Here is a 17,614-nt window from a genome sequence, read left to right as displayed (position 1 = left end):
GAGCAAGCTTGGAAGAGAAGGACCGTTAGCCAAGGAAGGGCCAGAGAAGGCTCTGTTCTCGGGGCAGCGTGAAGCATACGTGCACACCGCACACTGAAATGAGGAAGGTGGGAGGAGCTGTCCAGCTCCACCTGCAGGGCGGCTGGGATGAACAGAGTTGAGTGAGTTTCTTTTTGACCCTTCCGCTTTCACACAAACATAAACATTTGTACTTCTGGAAATGCACTGGAAACTTCTTAAATTCGAGTGCACTGTTGACATGGAAACCCCAGCAGAATCAGATTTTCCCTTAAAGACTACGATGCTCTCCGACCGGTTTTCCAATACTGACCGCTGCATGCCTCCAGCACGTGGCCTGGCATCTTCAGCGAGGATGAGCTGCCCTCTTCCAGGGGGTGTTGCCTGAAACGCCTCTTTCCCTAACCCCCCAACGGCTCCACTCACTTCACTCTACAGAACTCCTGTTCCCCGAGGAGCGCTTCAGAGAAGCCAATCCCAACACCCCTAGGGCAGCAGGTTGTGTGTCATAGTATCGGAGTGTAGATGGCCCCCTCGTGCCACCTCTGTGACCCAGTGGTTCCTTGTTCATGTCTGTCAGTGCTGCCCTGGTGCTGCAGTCCGACCTTCCCGTCTGCAGCTTTTCCAGTTGTGACCCTAAGTGAGAAGGATGCTGACCACCGAGGGCACCGCCAGTCCTGGGAGCTGCCCAGTAAAGTTATTTCCTCGGAGTCTCCACTATATAATATGTTCATTAACAATGTATATCGACCAGTCGGTTTTTGTTTTAAGACAAAAAAATCTCCTGAATCGTTGAATAAAACTGATGTTGTAGGAAGATGGGCCGTGTTGATCCTGTGTAGCCTGGTTTAAGAAACACGGGCAACTGAAGGCAGACCTCAGGTGTTCCCAGCAGGGACTTTTTACTCTAGTTTAATACGCCCATTACCCACTGAAATATTTATAGAAAAGACAGGTTTTTAAAATTATACCTTTAGGAGCGATACTGCACCCTGCTTCGTGCAGGGGGAAAAATGAAGACCTTGTACTCTGCAAACCCTGTGTTTTTTCTCTAAAACCCTGTTTCCAAATACTTCAGCAATTGTTTTGCTCTAGTTTTCTCTTCCTACTTCCTGGACTTGTTTTTGTTGCAGAATACTGTTGCTTTATGGTTTTCCTCTGGGGTCAACTGTGCTGGGGACAGACAGCACATGTGTCTCATACTCCATCACTCCAGAATTTGTCCTGGATTCCCAGGTCCCATACACACCTGCCATGGAAGGGAGACGCCTCTGCCTGTGGATTCCAGAATACCGGAGCTGCTTCTCCCGAGGGCTCTGGAGGATTTCAGGGTTTCCTCGGTCATAGGAAACAACCGATGTTAGTCCCTGAATATTCTTAGGTTTGTAAGTCCAGCTGTCCCTCCAGGGCAGCTCATCCTAATTTCAAGGGAAGAACTTAAGGAGAAATAAAGCACCGGGGCTGTGGGAGGCACCCCTGGGCTGCAGACCCCTGGCCACCCCCTTCAGCCGGTGGTGTGTTAGCATAGGTGGGGCCGGGCGCCTCTGCCGAACCGCTCGGTTCCACACGTGTTTAACGTGCAGAAGCACCTGCTGTGTTTAAATGTTAATAAAGTTGAGTGTTAACAGTCCTTAACGTCCTGAGGGTCACGTTACTAGGACTAGCGGTGATGCCGTGCACACACGCCCCAGTGGAAGCAGGAAGAAAGAAACCAGTTCATGGGGATCTCACTGCTTCTGCACTTTCCAACCAGCAGACCTGAAGCCATATGTCATTTTGAAGGTTGTGAGAACAAAGGTCCAGAGCCATCAAATTATGTCCCGCCTAGCGTGTGAAAGACAAAACCATCCCAAACTGCTGGCGTCTATTCTAGTGCTTTCCTCTTCCTCTCTATCTTCCTGGGTTGATTAGTTAGGGCGTGAAACGGGGCTCCGAGGTCCCAGTCATCCTGATTGTAGTGGAGATTTCCCGGAGTCTCCTGTGAAGTGTAGACAAGGGTCCTTCTCCTACGTCTGTCCTGATTTCCTTCTCTAGGTCCCTCGTGGCCTGGGGGAGACTAAGACTTCTTTCTGTTTTCTAACCACAAGTGTTGTTGAGTGTTTATTACTACCCCATCCTATCTGTTTCAGTCGTTCACGTCTCTTCCTTTGGTCGGGCTGTTTCCCTAACCTTGTGGTGTGACCGGGTACATTTTATAACATTTGTACTTTCCTCTATGGCCAGTAGGTGGTGACTCAGTGCCAGCAATGACATTAATTTTTGTAATTGTTAGAATTTTTAAAAGGGAATTGAATTTGAAAAGCTTAAACTTTCCCCCAAGATCCCAAATCCTGGGGACTTTGTGGGTCTTTGGCTTTCAGAGTTAAGTGTGGAACCAAAGTTTATGGCACTCTTTTGACAGCCTGACTTAAGATTGGGGCTCCAGGGGGGTCGGAGTTTCAATCATTTGAGTTCCTCTAGGCCTTTACCCATTAAAACAATTTGCACAATTATCCGAGAATCATTTTTGTTCTTTGGGTCTATTAGCATCTATCTGTTTTATCAATATTAACCGGCTGGGGATAGTAAAGAAATACTACTTAATTTACCCTTATACCCATTTCGTTCCCCCGACAAGTCCCAGACAGCTTACCCTGACTTTTCTCGCCCACACCGGGTAATGGTGTGTTGCGCTTTGAGTGCGTTTCGGCCTCATCCACATGAATCAGTCCTGCAGGGCTGGGGCTCTGCCTGGAGCTCAGTCACTGGCCTCTGTTGAGCACCTGTCTTCTTGCAGCCTTTGCTTTCCAGGACTTCACTCAGGAATGTTGGGGCCTTTTAACTTTGCATTTCCATCAAAGGAGCCCTCACTGCTTCAGTTCATTTCATTAACCCAACTACCCAAAGAAAAGCTTGTCCTGCAAGGGGGGAGGGGGTGAAACCAGCTCAACTCTGGCCAGAGATGCTCGGGGTCTTCCTTACTGCTGTCCTCCAGCAGTGTTTTTCCGAAATGGCTAAGAGGCACGTCTGTCTAGGACAAAACCTGCCACTTTCACAGGGGAACTTGTAAGCCAGCAGGCTAAGGTCAGGAAATCTGTGACTTACATTCCTGTGACCCACGTTTATTGAACTGGTCCAGGGACTTGAGCATTTCAGGGAAGCTGGTGTTTTCCCCTGTGAACCAAGCTCTTGGGCTTTAGAGAGTCTCTTTCCTTTGTGAGTTGAAACTACTTTTCTTCTAAGAACCTCTAAGCTGAGCAGTTCTGACAGCCTCGAGAGAGAGACAACTATGACCTCGTTTGCTCCAAGGAACAGTCGGCACTTACGCAACAGCAAGAATGGCATCATTTATGCTTGTATCTGGGGTGTCAGTGATAACAAACACTGTCAGGCAGCAGCCAGGAGTATGGGTTGCATCTCAAGAGTAGTTAAAGTCTAAGAGAGGCAGAAAGCAGCATTACTTAAGTAACATACTTGTGTGGACTGGTCTGGGAGTGAATTCTTTCTAATGAGCAGAAAAGCAAAATGGACTGGGAAAAAATGGCCCTAACACTAGCTCCTAGTCTGAACTAATAACTGGGATGTCGCTGTGTCAGCAAGGTCCTGTTTAGCATCTTCTTATCCCTCATTCCTCCTTTATACTTGGGTCCAACCTAGGGAGTCTCCCTACCTAGTCTGCTCACAGGGCTAACTTCCCTGAGCCTCGCTTGGTCCATCACTCCCCTAGCCCAAGCCTCTGTGGTTCCCTGTTGCCAACAGAAGTAAGTCCAAAGCTCGGTTTGGCATTCAAAGCGCCGTAATTAAATTCCAACCTACATTCTTCTTCATGGACTTCACTTTGGACAAACTAACTCAGTTCCTCCCCAGACTCCCCCTGCCTTTTTTGCCCTCCAGATCTTTAGATTTTCATGCAGTGATATTCCTTGCCCCAGGAACTATATTCAGTATCCTCTGACAAACCACAATGGAAAAGAATATGAAAAAGAACGTGTATATATGTATAACTGAATCCCTTTGCTGTGCAGTAGAAATTAACAACATTGTAAATCAACTGTACTTCAGTAAAACAGAATTTCAAAAAAATTTTAAAAATGAATGCCTTTCCCACCCCACTCCACCAGCCCAAATCTTGCCCAGTTTTTGAAAAGCCTACCTAATTCTATTTTTTCCCTAAGATTCTTTTTTTTCAAATTTTCTTTTTATTTTTATTTTTTGCGGTACGCGGGCCTCTCAGTGTTGTGGCCTCTCCCATTGTGGAGCACAGGCTCCGGACGCGCAGGCTCAGCGGCCGTGGCTCACGGGCCCAGCCGCTCCGCGGCATGTGGGATCTTCCCGGACCGGGGCACGAACCTGTGTCCCCTGCATCGGCAGGCGGACTCTCAACCACTACGCCACCAGGGAAGCCTCTTTTTTTATTTTATAACAAAAAGTGAATCAGCTGTACATATACATATAATCTCCTCCCTCTTGCGTCTCAAGAATTCAAAGATTCTTGAGTCCTTCCTGCAGCTGAATTTCAGTAAAACTGTCTGTCTGCTATTTTGTGGTCCATCTCCATTCAGCCTTCTTATTTCCCTAAATCCCTATCTTCCTGTCAAACCAAGAGCTCCTTTCTTCCCCCTCTGTACCATTTACATCACCCGGCACAGGGCCTTGTATGCCGCAACTATTCTGAATGAATGAAAGGAAATATTTCCAACGAGTCAAAGAACATGGACACAAGTAACATGAATAAAAGCTGTCGGATACTGCATGTAACAGAACGATTCCACTCTGATTCGTAGAAAATATGTGAAAAATATATCAATTTATTATTCCAGTACAGTATCATACAGGTGTACCAACAGTATAAACAAAAATGAACTGATATAAATACGCTAGAGCCTAGTTTATTAGTTATTAAAATGATACATGTCTCCTGTCCTATGATGAAAGTTATAAAGAAAAAAGAATTACACTCTACACAACAGGATTCCTTCCAAGAGGTATAGCCGGAGAAAGGGAAACCCCGACACTTGATGTGAAGGCTGGATTTGAGGCACATAATCTGGCCAGCCAACCCGTCCCTTATTAGGAGGCTCCTGCTGGGCTTCCCTGTGACTAGAAATAGACATTCTATTCCTAATAGAATATTTCTAACCCTTCTTTCCTGAAGGATCCAGTTATCTTTGTCTACTGAAACACGCTTTCACCTTTGCGGTCCCGTTTCTAAAGCTGCTCACGTGGACAGAGGAGGTGGGCTTCTGCCCCGGGGACTGGGATTCCGGGACGGGCTGGCGTTTACCCCTCTTCCCATCTGACAGAGTATGTTTCAGACCTGAAGCCCCGAAAACTTCCAAAACGGAAAGTACCTATGGAAGTCCATCCTCCCCGACTTGTGCTGCGTGAAGAAGCCCCCGCCGCAGTGCATCCTCGGGGGTGAAGGAAACAGGGTCTCCGTGATGCAGGGAACCGGTGCCCCTGGTCACGGTCGTGTGTTGTCCCGAACCCAGTCTAGGTAATTAGTAACCTTGGTGTACACGCCCGGAACGCCCTTCTGGCCACAGCCGAGGCCCCAGCTGATGATCCCGACCAAGACCATGTGGTCGTCCTTCATACACACCAGGGGGCCGCCCGAGTCACCCTGCAGAAGGGAGAACAGGTCAGCTCTTTGCAAAAATGCAGACTCTTTGGGGGGAGGTTAGGGTGAATGCTTGTAGTGTTCCTATGTACTCTTTATTTTTTTATATAAATTTATTTATTTTACTTTTATTTATTTTGGCCGCGTTGGGTCTTTGTTGCTGCGCATGGGCTCTCTAGCTGCAGCAAGCGGGGGCTGCTCCTCGTTGCGGTGCGCGGACGTCTCACTGCAGTAGCTTCTCTTGTTGCGGAGCACAGGCTCTAGGCGTGCGGGCTTCAATAGTTGCGGCACGTGGGCTCAGTAGCTGTGGCTCACGGGCTCTAGAGCACAGGCTCAGTAGTTGTGGCGCATGGGCTTAGTTGCTCCGCAGCATGTGGGATCATCCGGGACCAGGGCTCGAACCTGTGTCCCCTGCATTGGCAAGCGGGTTCTTAACCACTGCGCCACCAGGGAAGCCCTTCCTATGTATTCTTCAAAGTGCTCAGTTCTGGGAGGGAAATTTTATCTCAGTGACCTTGGGCCTTTACAGAATCAGGTTGTAGCTACCTGGTAAAGCGGAATTGAGATCATTGCTTGTACATTTCAGGTCCCCACCCAGGCTGTAACTCCACCACTTGCTAGCTGTGCAGCCTCAGTCTAACTGGGCTTCAGTACTCTTACCTGAATGATATTGAATAATAATAATCTAAAGTAGAAATCATACTGCCTCCCTTGTAAGGTTATGGGAATTAATTGAGAGAAAGTTTGAAAAGCTCTGAGAACAACGTGTGGCATTTAGTAAAACTCCTGGTAATTGTTAGCTGTTGTCATATTGAATCGAAATGATTTCTGGTTTCGTTTTTAACTTGCTGCTAGTGAGACAGGCTGGGACCTGGGACCCTTTGCTGCAATGCTTGCACCTGGATACACCTCTGCTGGAGCAACAAAATACAAAGAAACTGTATGGGACTAAAAATAGCTGTGCGCATATTAGCTGGGGCAAATTATAGACAAAAGATACAAAAGACCAAAAAACTCAGTTGCCACTTATGAAGAGCCGGGAGCAAAAGCAGGGTACTACACATGCCCCCTGCACAAAACACCACCCAAGGGGTGGGCAGACCACCTAAGCACCCCCTCCTGCCCAACGCCTGGACCCGACCCCACCCTCTCCTCCTATAAGGGACCAGCTCTCCCCCGCTCAGTGAGCACGCAAGCAAGGGAACCTGTTGTTTGTTCTCGCTTCCCCCTGCAGCTGCAGGGTCCCCAGTAAAGCCTTGCCTGAATTTCTTGTCAGGCCTCTGATGAATTTCCATTGATTAAGGAGGCCAAGCACCCTGTGGGTAACACTAGCTGATAGATCACGGTTTCCTCTTGCAGAGAACCTTTTGTGACTGTCGAGCTAGGTGGTGGAGGTGTCTGAAAAAACCTTTCAGAGAGGGACCAGAGGCTGTCAAGGAGCCAAGCGGGGGAGATGCTGGTGTGGTCTCCACATGAGAACTAAGCCTACAGTCCTCAGTGCAAGAGCCCGGCACACTGTGGGCACGAAAACAGCCCAGCATGGACGGCTCCTTGGCTCTATTTAGGTCCTAAGTACACAGGTTGGTCTGTGTCTTACACCCAGTTATCATGAAATACAAGTACATACTAGCTCTGATAGGGATGCTAACACAGAGACCCCCAGAGAGTGTGCTTTCCCAGGGAAAAACCCTCATCTGAGGGCTGAACTTGAGTTCCTAAAACTTATCTCATAAATCATCTGTGTCCTACTTCCCAGGAAGGTGCCATTCCGACTTCCCTGTCTACACAATGGACTCCAGTTCCCCAGCACCCACAGAAGACAAAGATGTCTTAATTTGTGTTGCTTTATCCATCACTTTGATAGTATTTAATTGCCTGGGCTTATAGGACATCCTGTACCAGGTGGTGGTTCTGGTGCAGACACTAGGGAAATTTCCTGCAGCTTAGATTTCTTGAGTTTGGGTGACTTTTTTTTTTTTTTTTTTTTTTTTGAGGTACGCGGGCCTCTCACTGTTGTGGCCTCTCCCGTTGCAGAGCACAGGCTCCGGACGCGCAGGCTCAGTGGCCATGGCTCACGGGCCCAGCCGCTCCGCGGCATGTGGGATCTTCCCAGACCGGGGCACGAACCCATGTCCCCTGCATCAGCAGGCGGACTCTCGACCACTGCGCCACCAGGGAAGCCCTGAGTTTGAGTGACTTTGATCTTGCTCCAGTTGCTTTATTCTCTGAGGTCCTCGTCTAGATCCCCAGCACCTCACTGAGATGAATCACTGCTTTCTGGCTATCACTTTTTTTCTTGGTTAAGAACCTGTCGGCCAAGGAGCACTTCTGCCCTTGGAGGGGGAGGCTCAGGGGAGGAGAGAGGCTCGTGTTTACCTGGCAGGCGTCATGCAGGTTTGGTTGGTCCCCACCGCTTCGTGTGTCTCCGGCACACAGCATGTTGTTGGTGACAGTCCTGTTAAACAAATACTGGGAAGTGCAGCGGCTGGATGGGTACAGCCTGACATGGGCCTCCTTCAGGCGCTCGGAATAGAATGGAGAAGCTGAAACAGAGGAGGAAGGCGTCTTGTGGTTTTAGGGAAAGTTATTTATAAACCTTTTGGAAAGAGAAAGCCGAACTTTCCAACAAGAGCTAACATTTATCAACCTTTTACACGTATTAAGTTGAATCCTATGAAATGGCCAATATTTTCTTCTTTTGAGCTACAGAAACAGCAGTTTCATAGAGTTTCACCCAGGGTTTCTCGACAGCGGCATGAGGGACATTGGGGCCAGATAATGTTTTTGCAGGGGGCTGTCCCGTGCATTGTAGATGTTCGGCAGCACCCTTGGCTTCTACTCACTAAAGGCTGGTATAAACCTCCATCCTGAGTTGTCACAATAACTGACATCGCCAAGTGTTTCCTGAGGGGCAAGATCACCACAGTTGAGAACCACTGGCTTAACCTAATATCTCATTTAAACCCCATAATCTATCCTTTTCTTGCCACTGAGTAAACGGAGGCTTGGAGCATCCTGAAATAAAAATCCATGTCTGGATCACACTGCTTGCAAGGTGCAGGGCAAGGATTTGAACTCAGGGCTACCCGACGGCAGAGTCCAGGCACCCCACCCTTAACTAAGCTCACTCCACTTCTTATCAGAACCTCCTTGAAATCTTAGGCTCTTAAAACCCTTGTGCTACTCAGACCCCTCTTGACCTGCACGGCCACCCTGTGAGGCTGGGAGGGCAGACGCTGGGGCCTCGCTAGGCAGGAACTTGCCCTCACGGTCACAGTCACGGCGGCGGTGCCTGTCCCGAGGGTGGACACTCGTGGGACTACTTTTTCCTCCCTCTGGTCAGCACATGTGCGCCGGTCCACCCCCAGATGGGCAGGATGGGGCCGAGATGTCCTCCCACTCACAGGCCTCGTGCTTCCCGTAGCCAGACAGCTCGCACTCTGTCCAGTCCGGCAGCTGCAGGCCGGCGTCTGGGAGGCAGACGGTGCGGACGGCGTTGCTCTCCAGGGCGCAGGTCAGTGAGTCCGATTTCAGCTGCAGCAGCGCTGGGAGGCGGGGCGAGGAAGAGAGCGAGGATTTCAGGGGAGAGGAGGGAGGGGGCGGGGGTCTGGGGGGAGGAGGTGGGATTGCACGCGTGTGCGTCTGGAGTTCCCGCGGCAGCAGGGAGAGCCAGACATCTCACCTATGTCATTGTTGTAAGTGTCATCATCGAATTCCTTATGGACGATGTATTTTTCTACTTCAAACGTCTGCTCCTCCTTTCCAGGAACCAGCCGGTACGTCCTGCCCAGGACCACCTTGAGATGGTTGGGAGGATACCTGATGGAGAGACGGCTCGAGGATGCTCTTCTCTAATGGGCCTGGTCTAAGGCCTAAGAGAGGAGGCGGGCGCACCGGGTTCTCATTCCTACCTCTCCTGGAAGCAGTGGGCGGCCGACAGCACCCAACAGGAGCTGATCAGGACCCCCCCACACAGAAACCGCTCTCCTGGGGACCTCCTGTTCCTGGTGAAGATGGCGGCCTGCCACGGGTGGGAGGTGATGTCCGCGAAGAGGCCTCCTTTGATGCGGAGCTGGGGCTGCTTGTACTGTCTCAGGCCACAGGTGACTGGGGAGGGAAGGGCAGAGCCGGGGTCAGACCTGTGGGCCTGGGCGAGGTCCCTGAGCCCCATCCTGGTGTCTTGACTGGGAACCCGGGTTTCTACCCCCTGATGCACTTCTGCAGGCTGTACGGAGGGATGGAGCCATCTCCACGGCAATAAATCCACAGCCTGCGTGTGCGGAGTATCTAGGACGAGCTAAGCCCTGTATAGACACTATCCTTAACCCTCACAGCACTCAGCTTCAGAGAGGCTGGGACCTTTTTGCCGAGGTCACAGTGGCACCTGGATTAGAACCCCTATCTGACTCCATAGCCAGGGGTCTTTCTGCGATGCTTTGTTACCTCTACTTTTTTCCTGCAGCCACTTCCTGGCTTAAGAAATAAGAATGCATTGCAGCTTCTTCCTGGGGAATGTCTACCCCACTGCTCTCCCATCGACTCAGCCGTACCTATCCTTCCAGGCCCATGGGACGGCCTGCCCCCTCACGAAGTTTTCCTAATACTGCCAGCCCACTGGTACTGCCCGCTGAGAATGCGCCATGCGTGACCTTGGTGGTGAGTTCGCCGGCAGTTTGTGTCTGACCTGCCCAGTTAAACTCTATGTGCCCTGAGGAACAGTCTGGCCGATCTGCGTGTTCACAGGGACCGAGGAATAACCATCGGTTCTCAGACGATTTCTAAAGTTTCATTTTTTAGCAAAGCGTGCCAACTTGCATTTCTCTAGGTCTCCACCCGCTCTGGGTAACCCCGTCCCCCCTCTGTTAACTGGGTTCTGGGAGAAGGCGGGAGAGCAGCCTGGAAGACATGGGAAGCGGCAGAGGACACGGTCGGGAATGAGGCTGGGCACGGGGACGTGGCCACAGCTGGCCTTACCACACTGGGGCACGTCGCAATACTCCCACGTCAGCTGGCGATCCTTCAGAACATGGCACCAAGGCTGGGCGTCCCCATCTGGGTTCCTAGTCACACGGAGGGAAGGCTGCCAATCACATCACAAGCCAGGGAAGAGGGGAAGGCCGCCCAGCCGGGAAGGAGGACCCTGAGCCCCGGGCTGGGTTCAGCCGCAGGCCCCACCAGAGGGAAACGACTGTAACTTTCTTCTTCTGTCATTAACATTACGTCTTCATCTCCCAGCTGTGCTAGGAGAAGACTCTTAGGATGGAACAAAGGGGCCACATGAGGACAGCACAGATGAGGACAGACCCTCTAACATGGGATTTGGGTCAAGAAACCGGAGGACGTTCCTTTTCACGACAGGTGCAAATGAATAGGTTGGGCTGGGTCACATCCACGGTTCCCTCCCACCCACTGGGTCTTTCATGTAACTTTCAGCATCAGCCCCTCCCATCCCGCTCCAACCCCGCCCTCCGCGCAGACACCCCGGACCCTGCGCTACGCACCGGCAGTGATTGTGCTTGCCCAGGCCCAGGGCCTGCGCGTTGCTCTTCCAGGCGGTGTAAATCTTGCCCATCAGGATCATGGAGCTCCACGGGAGGCAGGAGGCCCCAGACGTGGTGAGGCTGTGGGTGCCGCGGTACGCCAGCCCTTTCCCCTGGTAGCAGTCCCCATCTTTTTCTGGAACACAGGAAATCTCAAACTGAAACAAAGCCACTTAAATGCTAAAGCAGGCAAGTGGGGTTTGCAGCAGGGCCTAAAGCAGAGCTGCCGGCCTGGGACGCCCAAGGCAGGCAGCCCACCACCCTTCTTCTGTCCTTCAAGCCCTTTCACACGGGGTGGTAAGTGGCTTCCATCCGGTGCCAGCCTCCATCATGGGCTGTGGCTTCCTTGATGGCTGTGTTAAGAGAGACTCTGAGGGATATTCAGGTTCGGCAGGAAAGGGTGCTGAGTTCAGCTAGCGGGGATTATTCCTGGAGCTGCTTGGGAAGCAATTAGGGGCTTCCTTGTGTATACTTGACAGGCTGCTGGGAACCTGGGTGCTTCAATGGGGGAACACGTGGGCAGACCCAGTTTTCTCAGATATTGTCCCCTAGGGACCTGAAGGATTTGTTGGACTTGGGAAGGAAGGGAGAGTATGAACCTTCAAATGCTGCGTATTTGTCCCATTTTACCCTCTTTTCTCCCCACATGAAACTGACAAAGTATACTACCAGGCACAGATAGCACAGTGATAAGGGACCTTTAGGGTCATCGGGACCAGTGACTCCCAATTTATACCCGAGCTGGAGGGTGGGCGGAGGCTTTAGAGTTACTCTAAAGAAAGAGTTCTTAAATTCACAGGAATATCAGCGTCACCTGTAGACTGAATGTACACAATTTTTGTAAATGTATATTTAGAACTTTAAAACACATTTTCCCTACTATTGTGATAAATAACATCATCATTTGCGAAAGCACCACTGAATTCACAGTACCTTTTTGTAACTGAGTGTTTTTTCAATCTGGGAAATTTTCTCACATTAAAAGTCTTTACAGAGACAGAGAGAAATCTTGAGAAACAGGTCCATTAGTCAAAAAAGAGAGAACCTCCATGCCTTCTCAAAGGCACTGGAAATCACCGATACAGACCCATCTTCTCTGTTGATGAGGAAACAGGGGGTCAGAGCTGTGCAGAGATCAGCTCAAGGTCAAACAGCTAGTTAGATGCCCAGCTTGGGCGAGGACCTAAGCCTCTTGACTTCCCTCTGACACCGAAATGATTAACTACCAGCCCAGTCCTTTGTTTCCTCGTTTGCAGAAGGACCGTCAGCGCTGTTCCCTAGACCCTTGCCCCCAACCCCGTGAGGCTACAGAGGCCATGGGGAAGCTGCACTTACCCTTGCCACAGGCTGGCGTGCTGCAGAACTCGGAGATGTACTTCCCTGCCTTGAAGACGTAGCACCAGGGCTTTAAGTCTTGGTCTGGGTTTCTGAAAAATCAGCCAGGAAGGCCAGGGGAGGTGAAGAGTGAGGCCTGCCTCTCGGGCCAAGGGCTCTGCACCTACTCCGGGGATAGAGTTACACGTGTTTGTTGTACACAGGAGAGTCAGATCGTGTTGGGTGGAGGTATGACCTTGTAATCGTCTTTATTTGGAAATTAAGCGTGGTTTACAGAGGTCCACGTGGCTGCCACGTTGACAAGGGGGGCACCGTGATGGTGAGCTTTATGGGCTAACTTGGGTACTGCGCCCAGTTGTTTGATCAAACGCCAACCTAGGTGGTGCTGGGAAGGGCTGGGTCAATGTGGTTCACATCTGCAGTCAGCAGACTTTAAATAAAGGAGATTCTCCTCCGTCGTGTGGGTGGGCTGCATCTAATCCGTTGAAGGCACTAAGAGCAAAAGCTGAGAAGAAGTTCTGTCTCAGGACTGCAGTATCGACTCGCGTCTGAGTTTCCAGCTTGGGGAGCCTGCCTACAGATTCCAGACCTACCAGCTCCCACAAACACGTGAGCCAATTCCTTAAAATAAATCTCTTTATGTATACACATCTCCTATAACTTCTCTGGAAACCCTGACAGAGTTGACGCAGGTCTTTCCCCGACTGTGGCACCTTCTCAGCAGAGAAGATCCTCCAGGGCGGGGAAGGCGGCCCTCTTACCTGCAGTAGTTGTGATTCCCGAGGCCCAGCCTGATGGCATCAGGCCTGCGCCCACTGTAGGGCTTCATGGCCAGGCTGCTGCTGTTCCAGTTGACGCACTCGGCCCCGCTCTCCGCTGTGCTCCACGTGCCTCTGTAGGTGATGCCCTGGTCCTTGTAGCATGTGGCACTGGCATCTGAGGGGAAACAGGACACACAACACCTCCCATGTGAATCCTCCTTTCATTTAGTTTCCAAAGGGGGTCTCACCTCAAACCACTGAGGCAGTAGCTGCTGAGCTGCTTGGGTGACTGGGTCACCCCGCTGACGGGGACCACGCCAGCCTCCAGATTTGTGCCCGAGGCCCTAACCACCCTCGGATGACCCATCCCATCCCACCCCGATCCTTCCCCCATCACTGCACACTTGCTTTCCTTTCTGGGTAGGTTTGCAGGTGGGATTTCACCCTGGTGGGTCCCTGTCTCACAGCTACCCACCTGTCACTCACCTATTTCACAGCGTTTCCCAATGAACCCTTCAGGGCACTGGCAGACAAACTCTGAGGAATAGAGGGCCTGCCAACATGTCCCCCTATTGAAGCACCGAGGTTTGCTGCAACCTGTCAAGTAGAAGCAAGGGAACCCCTAATTACTTTCCAAGCAGCCCAAGAATATATGAGTCAAAGTTGAAGCGTGCTGTCTACATGCACACGCGATTCTGAGCGCTCCACAAAAAGGAACTCATTGACTCCTCACAGCCGACCACGAAGTCTGACGACTGTTCTCCCATTTTACACATGAGCAAACTGAGGCTCACGGCCTCATGCTTTCTGCTCGGCACCTTCACCTTGGCCTAGGGCAGAGCGTGCCTGCAGCCCCATTTGAAGGGTAGACAGGCCCGGGGCCGTGACAGACAGGGCTGGGGCCGTGAGACTGGACTCGAGGCTCACAGCCTGGCTTGGGTGGACACGTACTGTTGACGGGCACCGAGTGGCACTGGGCCCGGCCACCGTTGCACCAGCAGTGCTCCACCCTGTTGCCCCTGAGCAGGGGCCGCAGCCAGGACTCATGTTGCAGGTACGTCATCTGTGTCTTCTCGTCTCTGCAGGTCACTGTAACGACAGACAGGCCGGCCTCTTTAGGGCCCGACTCACCCCAAACTGACGCCACTCCCACCCCAACCCCCACCCCCGGCAATCCTGCTCACTTTTGGGACAATCCGTCCTTTATTCCTTCCTTGCTCTCAGCCAGAAGACAACAAAGACCCGATTTTTTGTCACCAAAGACCCCTTTCAGTTTTCAAAAACAATTTCAGATTCAGTTTATTAGGGGGCAGTGCCAATATTACTTTCCATATGACTGTGTGATCTTTACATTCAATTTCCTATGAAAATCAGTTATTTTCTTGAAATATATAATAGAATATAATTGTGTATTTCTACTATTTCCTTATTTTAGTTTCAATGAAATATGAAATACACTTAGGAAAAACAATAAAAAAGACCCCTTTTATTGTTTTTCCTCTGATGGGCCCTTGTTTTGAAGGAGTTTATCTATCAAAACACATTTATTAGGTAATACTCTAATTTTTCATTTTAATTCATCAAAAATATGCACGTGCACGCAATTGCCTGCCAGAATTTTTGATCCACGTTAACATTACCACACTGAGATGATGCATTTCTGGTCCCAAACAAAGAAAATTGACATTTTAGTCTGTGCAGAAAATTTGCTACTTCCATTAGTACTTTGGTATAATGAAAATAGTTGAAGTACTCCCATTAATACACTTTCCCTTTTTCTCTCTCTCTGTTTGCAACCCAGAATGCAAACTTAAAACATCTTTAACTGTTAATGAATTGAAGCAGTGACATACGTTCACTGCCAATAATACTGCTGTTCCTCTAGAGGGCCGTCGGGGCCAGCGTACGTTTGCAGGAAGCACTAGTGCTATCCGACTGCGGAAGCAGTGAGACTTAAGCTGTGACTCACTCTGGGGAAACTTCCACCTTAAGTGGGTGTTGCAGAGCCTTCCAGCTCCCAAAGAGGTAGGTCATGAGGGAGGAGGGATGATCTGGGACCTGCAGCGGGGCCTGCAGCTCTCTAGATCAGCGTCAAGACAATTGGGCCGTGAACACGTTTTATTCTTGGGATCCTAGTGGGAACGTTCCTTGGGTTTCTAGTCTCAACTCTAGACACGGCCTCACAGAGATGGTCTTCCCACAGCACTTCCACGAAGCAACCCAGGTTAGTCATCCCTGAGTTACCAACCGAAGAAACAGAGACACAGAGAAGCTAGTTAACAAAGGTGCTGAATGGAGTGGGAGGCGGTGGGGATCACAGCCCAGGGAAAGGCCCTGGAGGACCAAGACTGTGCAGCTGTGTGACCCTGGACAAGTCATTCCATCTCTCTGGGCTCTGTTCTCATCTGTGTAATATTCTAATCCGTTTTCCTTTGTGCCACTGGGCTTGCAGGCTCCCAGCAGCGAGCGACTCCCAGGCATCCTGACCCCTTGAGGACCTGTTCCTGTCCCCTCAGAGCCTGTGTGAGTGGCGAGACAGGACAAAAGCATCTTAGCAAAGTCTCACCTTCACGGATTTTGAGTAAGCAGGTCACATGGAAAAAAATCCCCCCTGGAGCCTAAAGCACCCTGACCCTGACCCTGACCTTGAGCCCGACTTGCCTCCACCCCAGTGACATCTCACCTCCACCTCTGTGCGATCTGGCTCCTCTCCTGAGTCGCCTGTGGATTTCCTGCAAAGAAACCAGGGGCGGAGGAAGAGTCAGCACATGCTGGGTGTCTTAGGAATAAGGGTGGTCAAACCAGAAGACCACCATCAACCCACCAATCAGAGGCCACCTGACCAGAGTATCCCCCTCAGATAATGGGCCCAGGTGGAATGTCCATCACCTGCCTTCCTGTCTAATTCTTTCCCCCCTTCTAGACTAGTCCTGTCCAAAAGGACTTTCTGAATGATGGAAATGTTTAACATCCAGGCCATGCGATGCAGTAGCCACTGGTCACATGTGACGACTGACAACTTCAAATGTGGTGTGACTGAAGTGAATTTTAAGTTTTATTTAACTTTAATTAATTTTAAATTAAAATAGGCACATGTGGGTTAGTGGGGTTGCATGCACCACCCCGGCCCCTGCAATCCCATCTCCTCCAAATAGCTGCCCCAACTCTCCCTTCTCTAAAATCCTGCTGTGCGGGCATCGCTCACGTGGCCTGAATGATGCCCTGAGCTGCCAGGCATCTGCAGAGAGCACGTGTGTTGTGAAGCTGCCATCCCAAGTAGATAGTACACAGTACACGGGCAGCTCGCCTGCTTCCACGGCTCACAGCACTTGTACTGTCTTTTATAAATACTTTATGGATTCATTCAGACACATCCTTTAAAAACAGCCCCAAAGGGCTTCCCTGGTGGCGCAGTGGTTGAGAGTCCGCCTGCCGATGCAGGGGACACGGGTTCGTGCCCCGGTCCGGGAAGATCCCACGTGCCGCGGAGCGGCTGGGCCCGTGAGCCACGGCCGCTGAGCCTGCGCGTCCGGAGCCTGTGCTCCGCAACGGGAGAGGCCACAACAGTGAGAGGCCCACGTACCGCAAAAAAACAACAAAAAAAAACAGCCCCAAAGAAGGCATCGAGAGGCAGTGTTTACTCAAGTCAGAACGAGTGCCTAGGGTTCCGCTGGAAGCCTGGATCCTGAGCATCGTCCACCAAGGGGAGTGTGTCCAGGTGTGTGCCAGCACAGACAAGAGGGCACACCCACCTGGCTGGGTGAACTGAAGACAGCTCCACAGAGCAGCAGCACACACAAGATCTCTCTCTTCACTGCGTTCATCGTTTCCTCGGTGTCCCTTAAATTCTGGAAGAAGAGGGGAAGAAACCTTAACCGTGTGATGTGACAGGACCAAGAGGAGAGCGAAGTGCAGGAGTCTGCCGGTCCCCCCCAGCGTCGGCGCCCACGGCAGGAGAGGCCACGGCAAGTGTCTGAAGGATGGTGTCTTCTTACCGTATACCTTTTTTACTGCGGTAAAATACACATAACAAAATTTACCATTTTAGCCGTTTCTGAGTGTAAGTCAGCGGCATTAAGTTCCTTCACGTTGCTGTGCAGCCGTCACCACCAGCCACCTCCAAACTTTCATCTTCCCAAACTGAAGCTCTGTACCGGGGAAACCCGAACTCCCTGTTCCCCTGGCAACCACCATCCTACTTACTATGACTATTCCAGGTACCTCATATAAATGGGCTTATATAGTGTTTGTCCTTTTGGGTCTGACTTATTTCACTGGGCATAATGCTCTCAAGGTCCGTCCGTATCATAGCATGGGTCAGAATTTCCTTCCTTTTTAAGGCTGGATAATATGCCACCATC

The 17,614-nt window shown here is 50.8% G+C and overlaps 1 protein-coding gene across 2 annotated transcripts; it reads right to left on the bottom strand.

Moving 5' to 3' along the window:
* Positions 1 to 5,461: 5,461 nt before the first annotated feature.
* PLAT (plasminogen activator, tissue type) lies at positions 5,462 to 17,077 on the bottom strand. Of its 2 annotated transcripts, XM_065899797.1 has the most exons (13): positions 17,006 to 17,077; positions 15,943 to 15,985; positions 14,205 to 14,342; positions 13,740 to 13,850; positions 13,254 to 13,428; positions 12,484 to 12,584; positions 11,119 to 11,287; positions 10,592 to 10,677; positions 9,529 to 9,724; positions 9,300 to 9,436; positions 9,022 to 9,162; positions 7,994 to 8,160; positions 5,462 to 5,620 (listed from the first exon to the last, which is right to left on the bottom strand). In XM_065899797.1, the coding sequence occupies exons 1-13, from the start codon at positions 17,075 to 17,077 to the stop codon at positions 5,462 to 5,464; spliced, it is 1,695 nt and encodes a 564-aa protein (XP_065755869.1). The 2 variants fall into 2 exon arrangements, with proteins under 2 accessions (XP_065755869.1, XP_065755870.1); XM_065899798.1 differs by lacking the exon at positions 14,205 to 14,342.
* Positions 17,078 to 17,614: the final 537 nt, after the last annotated feature.

Source organism: Phocoena phocoena, chromosome 21 (genome assembly GCF_963924675.1).
Source record: "Phocoena phocoena chromosome 21, mPhoPho1.1, whole genome shotgun sequence".
Classification (NCBI taxonomy): domain Eukaryota; kingdom Metazoa; phylum Chordata; class Mammalia; order Artiodactyla; family Phocoenidae; genus Phocoena; species Phocoena phocoena.
The sequence above is the reverse complement of the archived record's forward strand: the minus strand, read 5'-3'. Positions and strand labels throughout refer to the sequence as shown.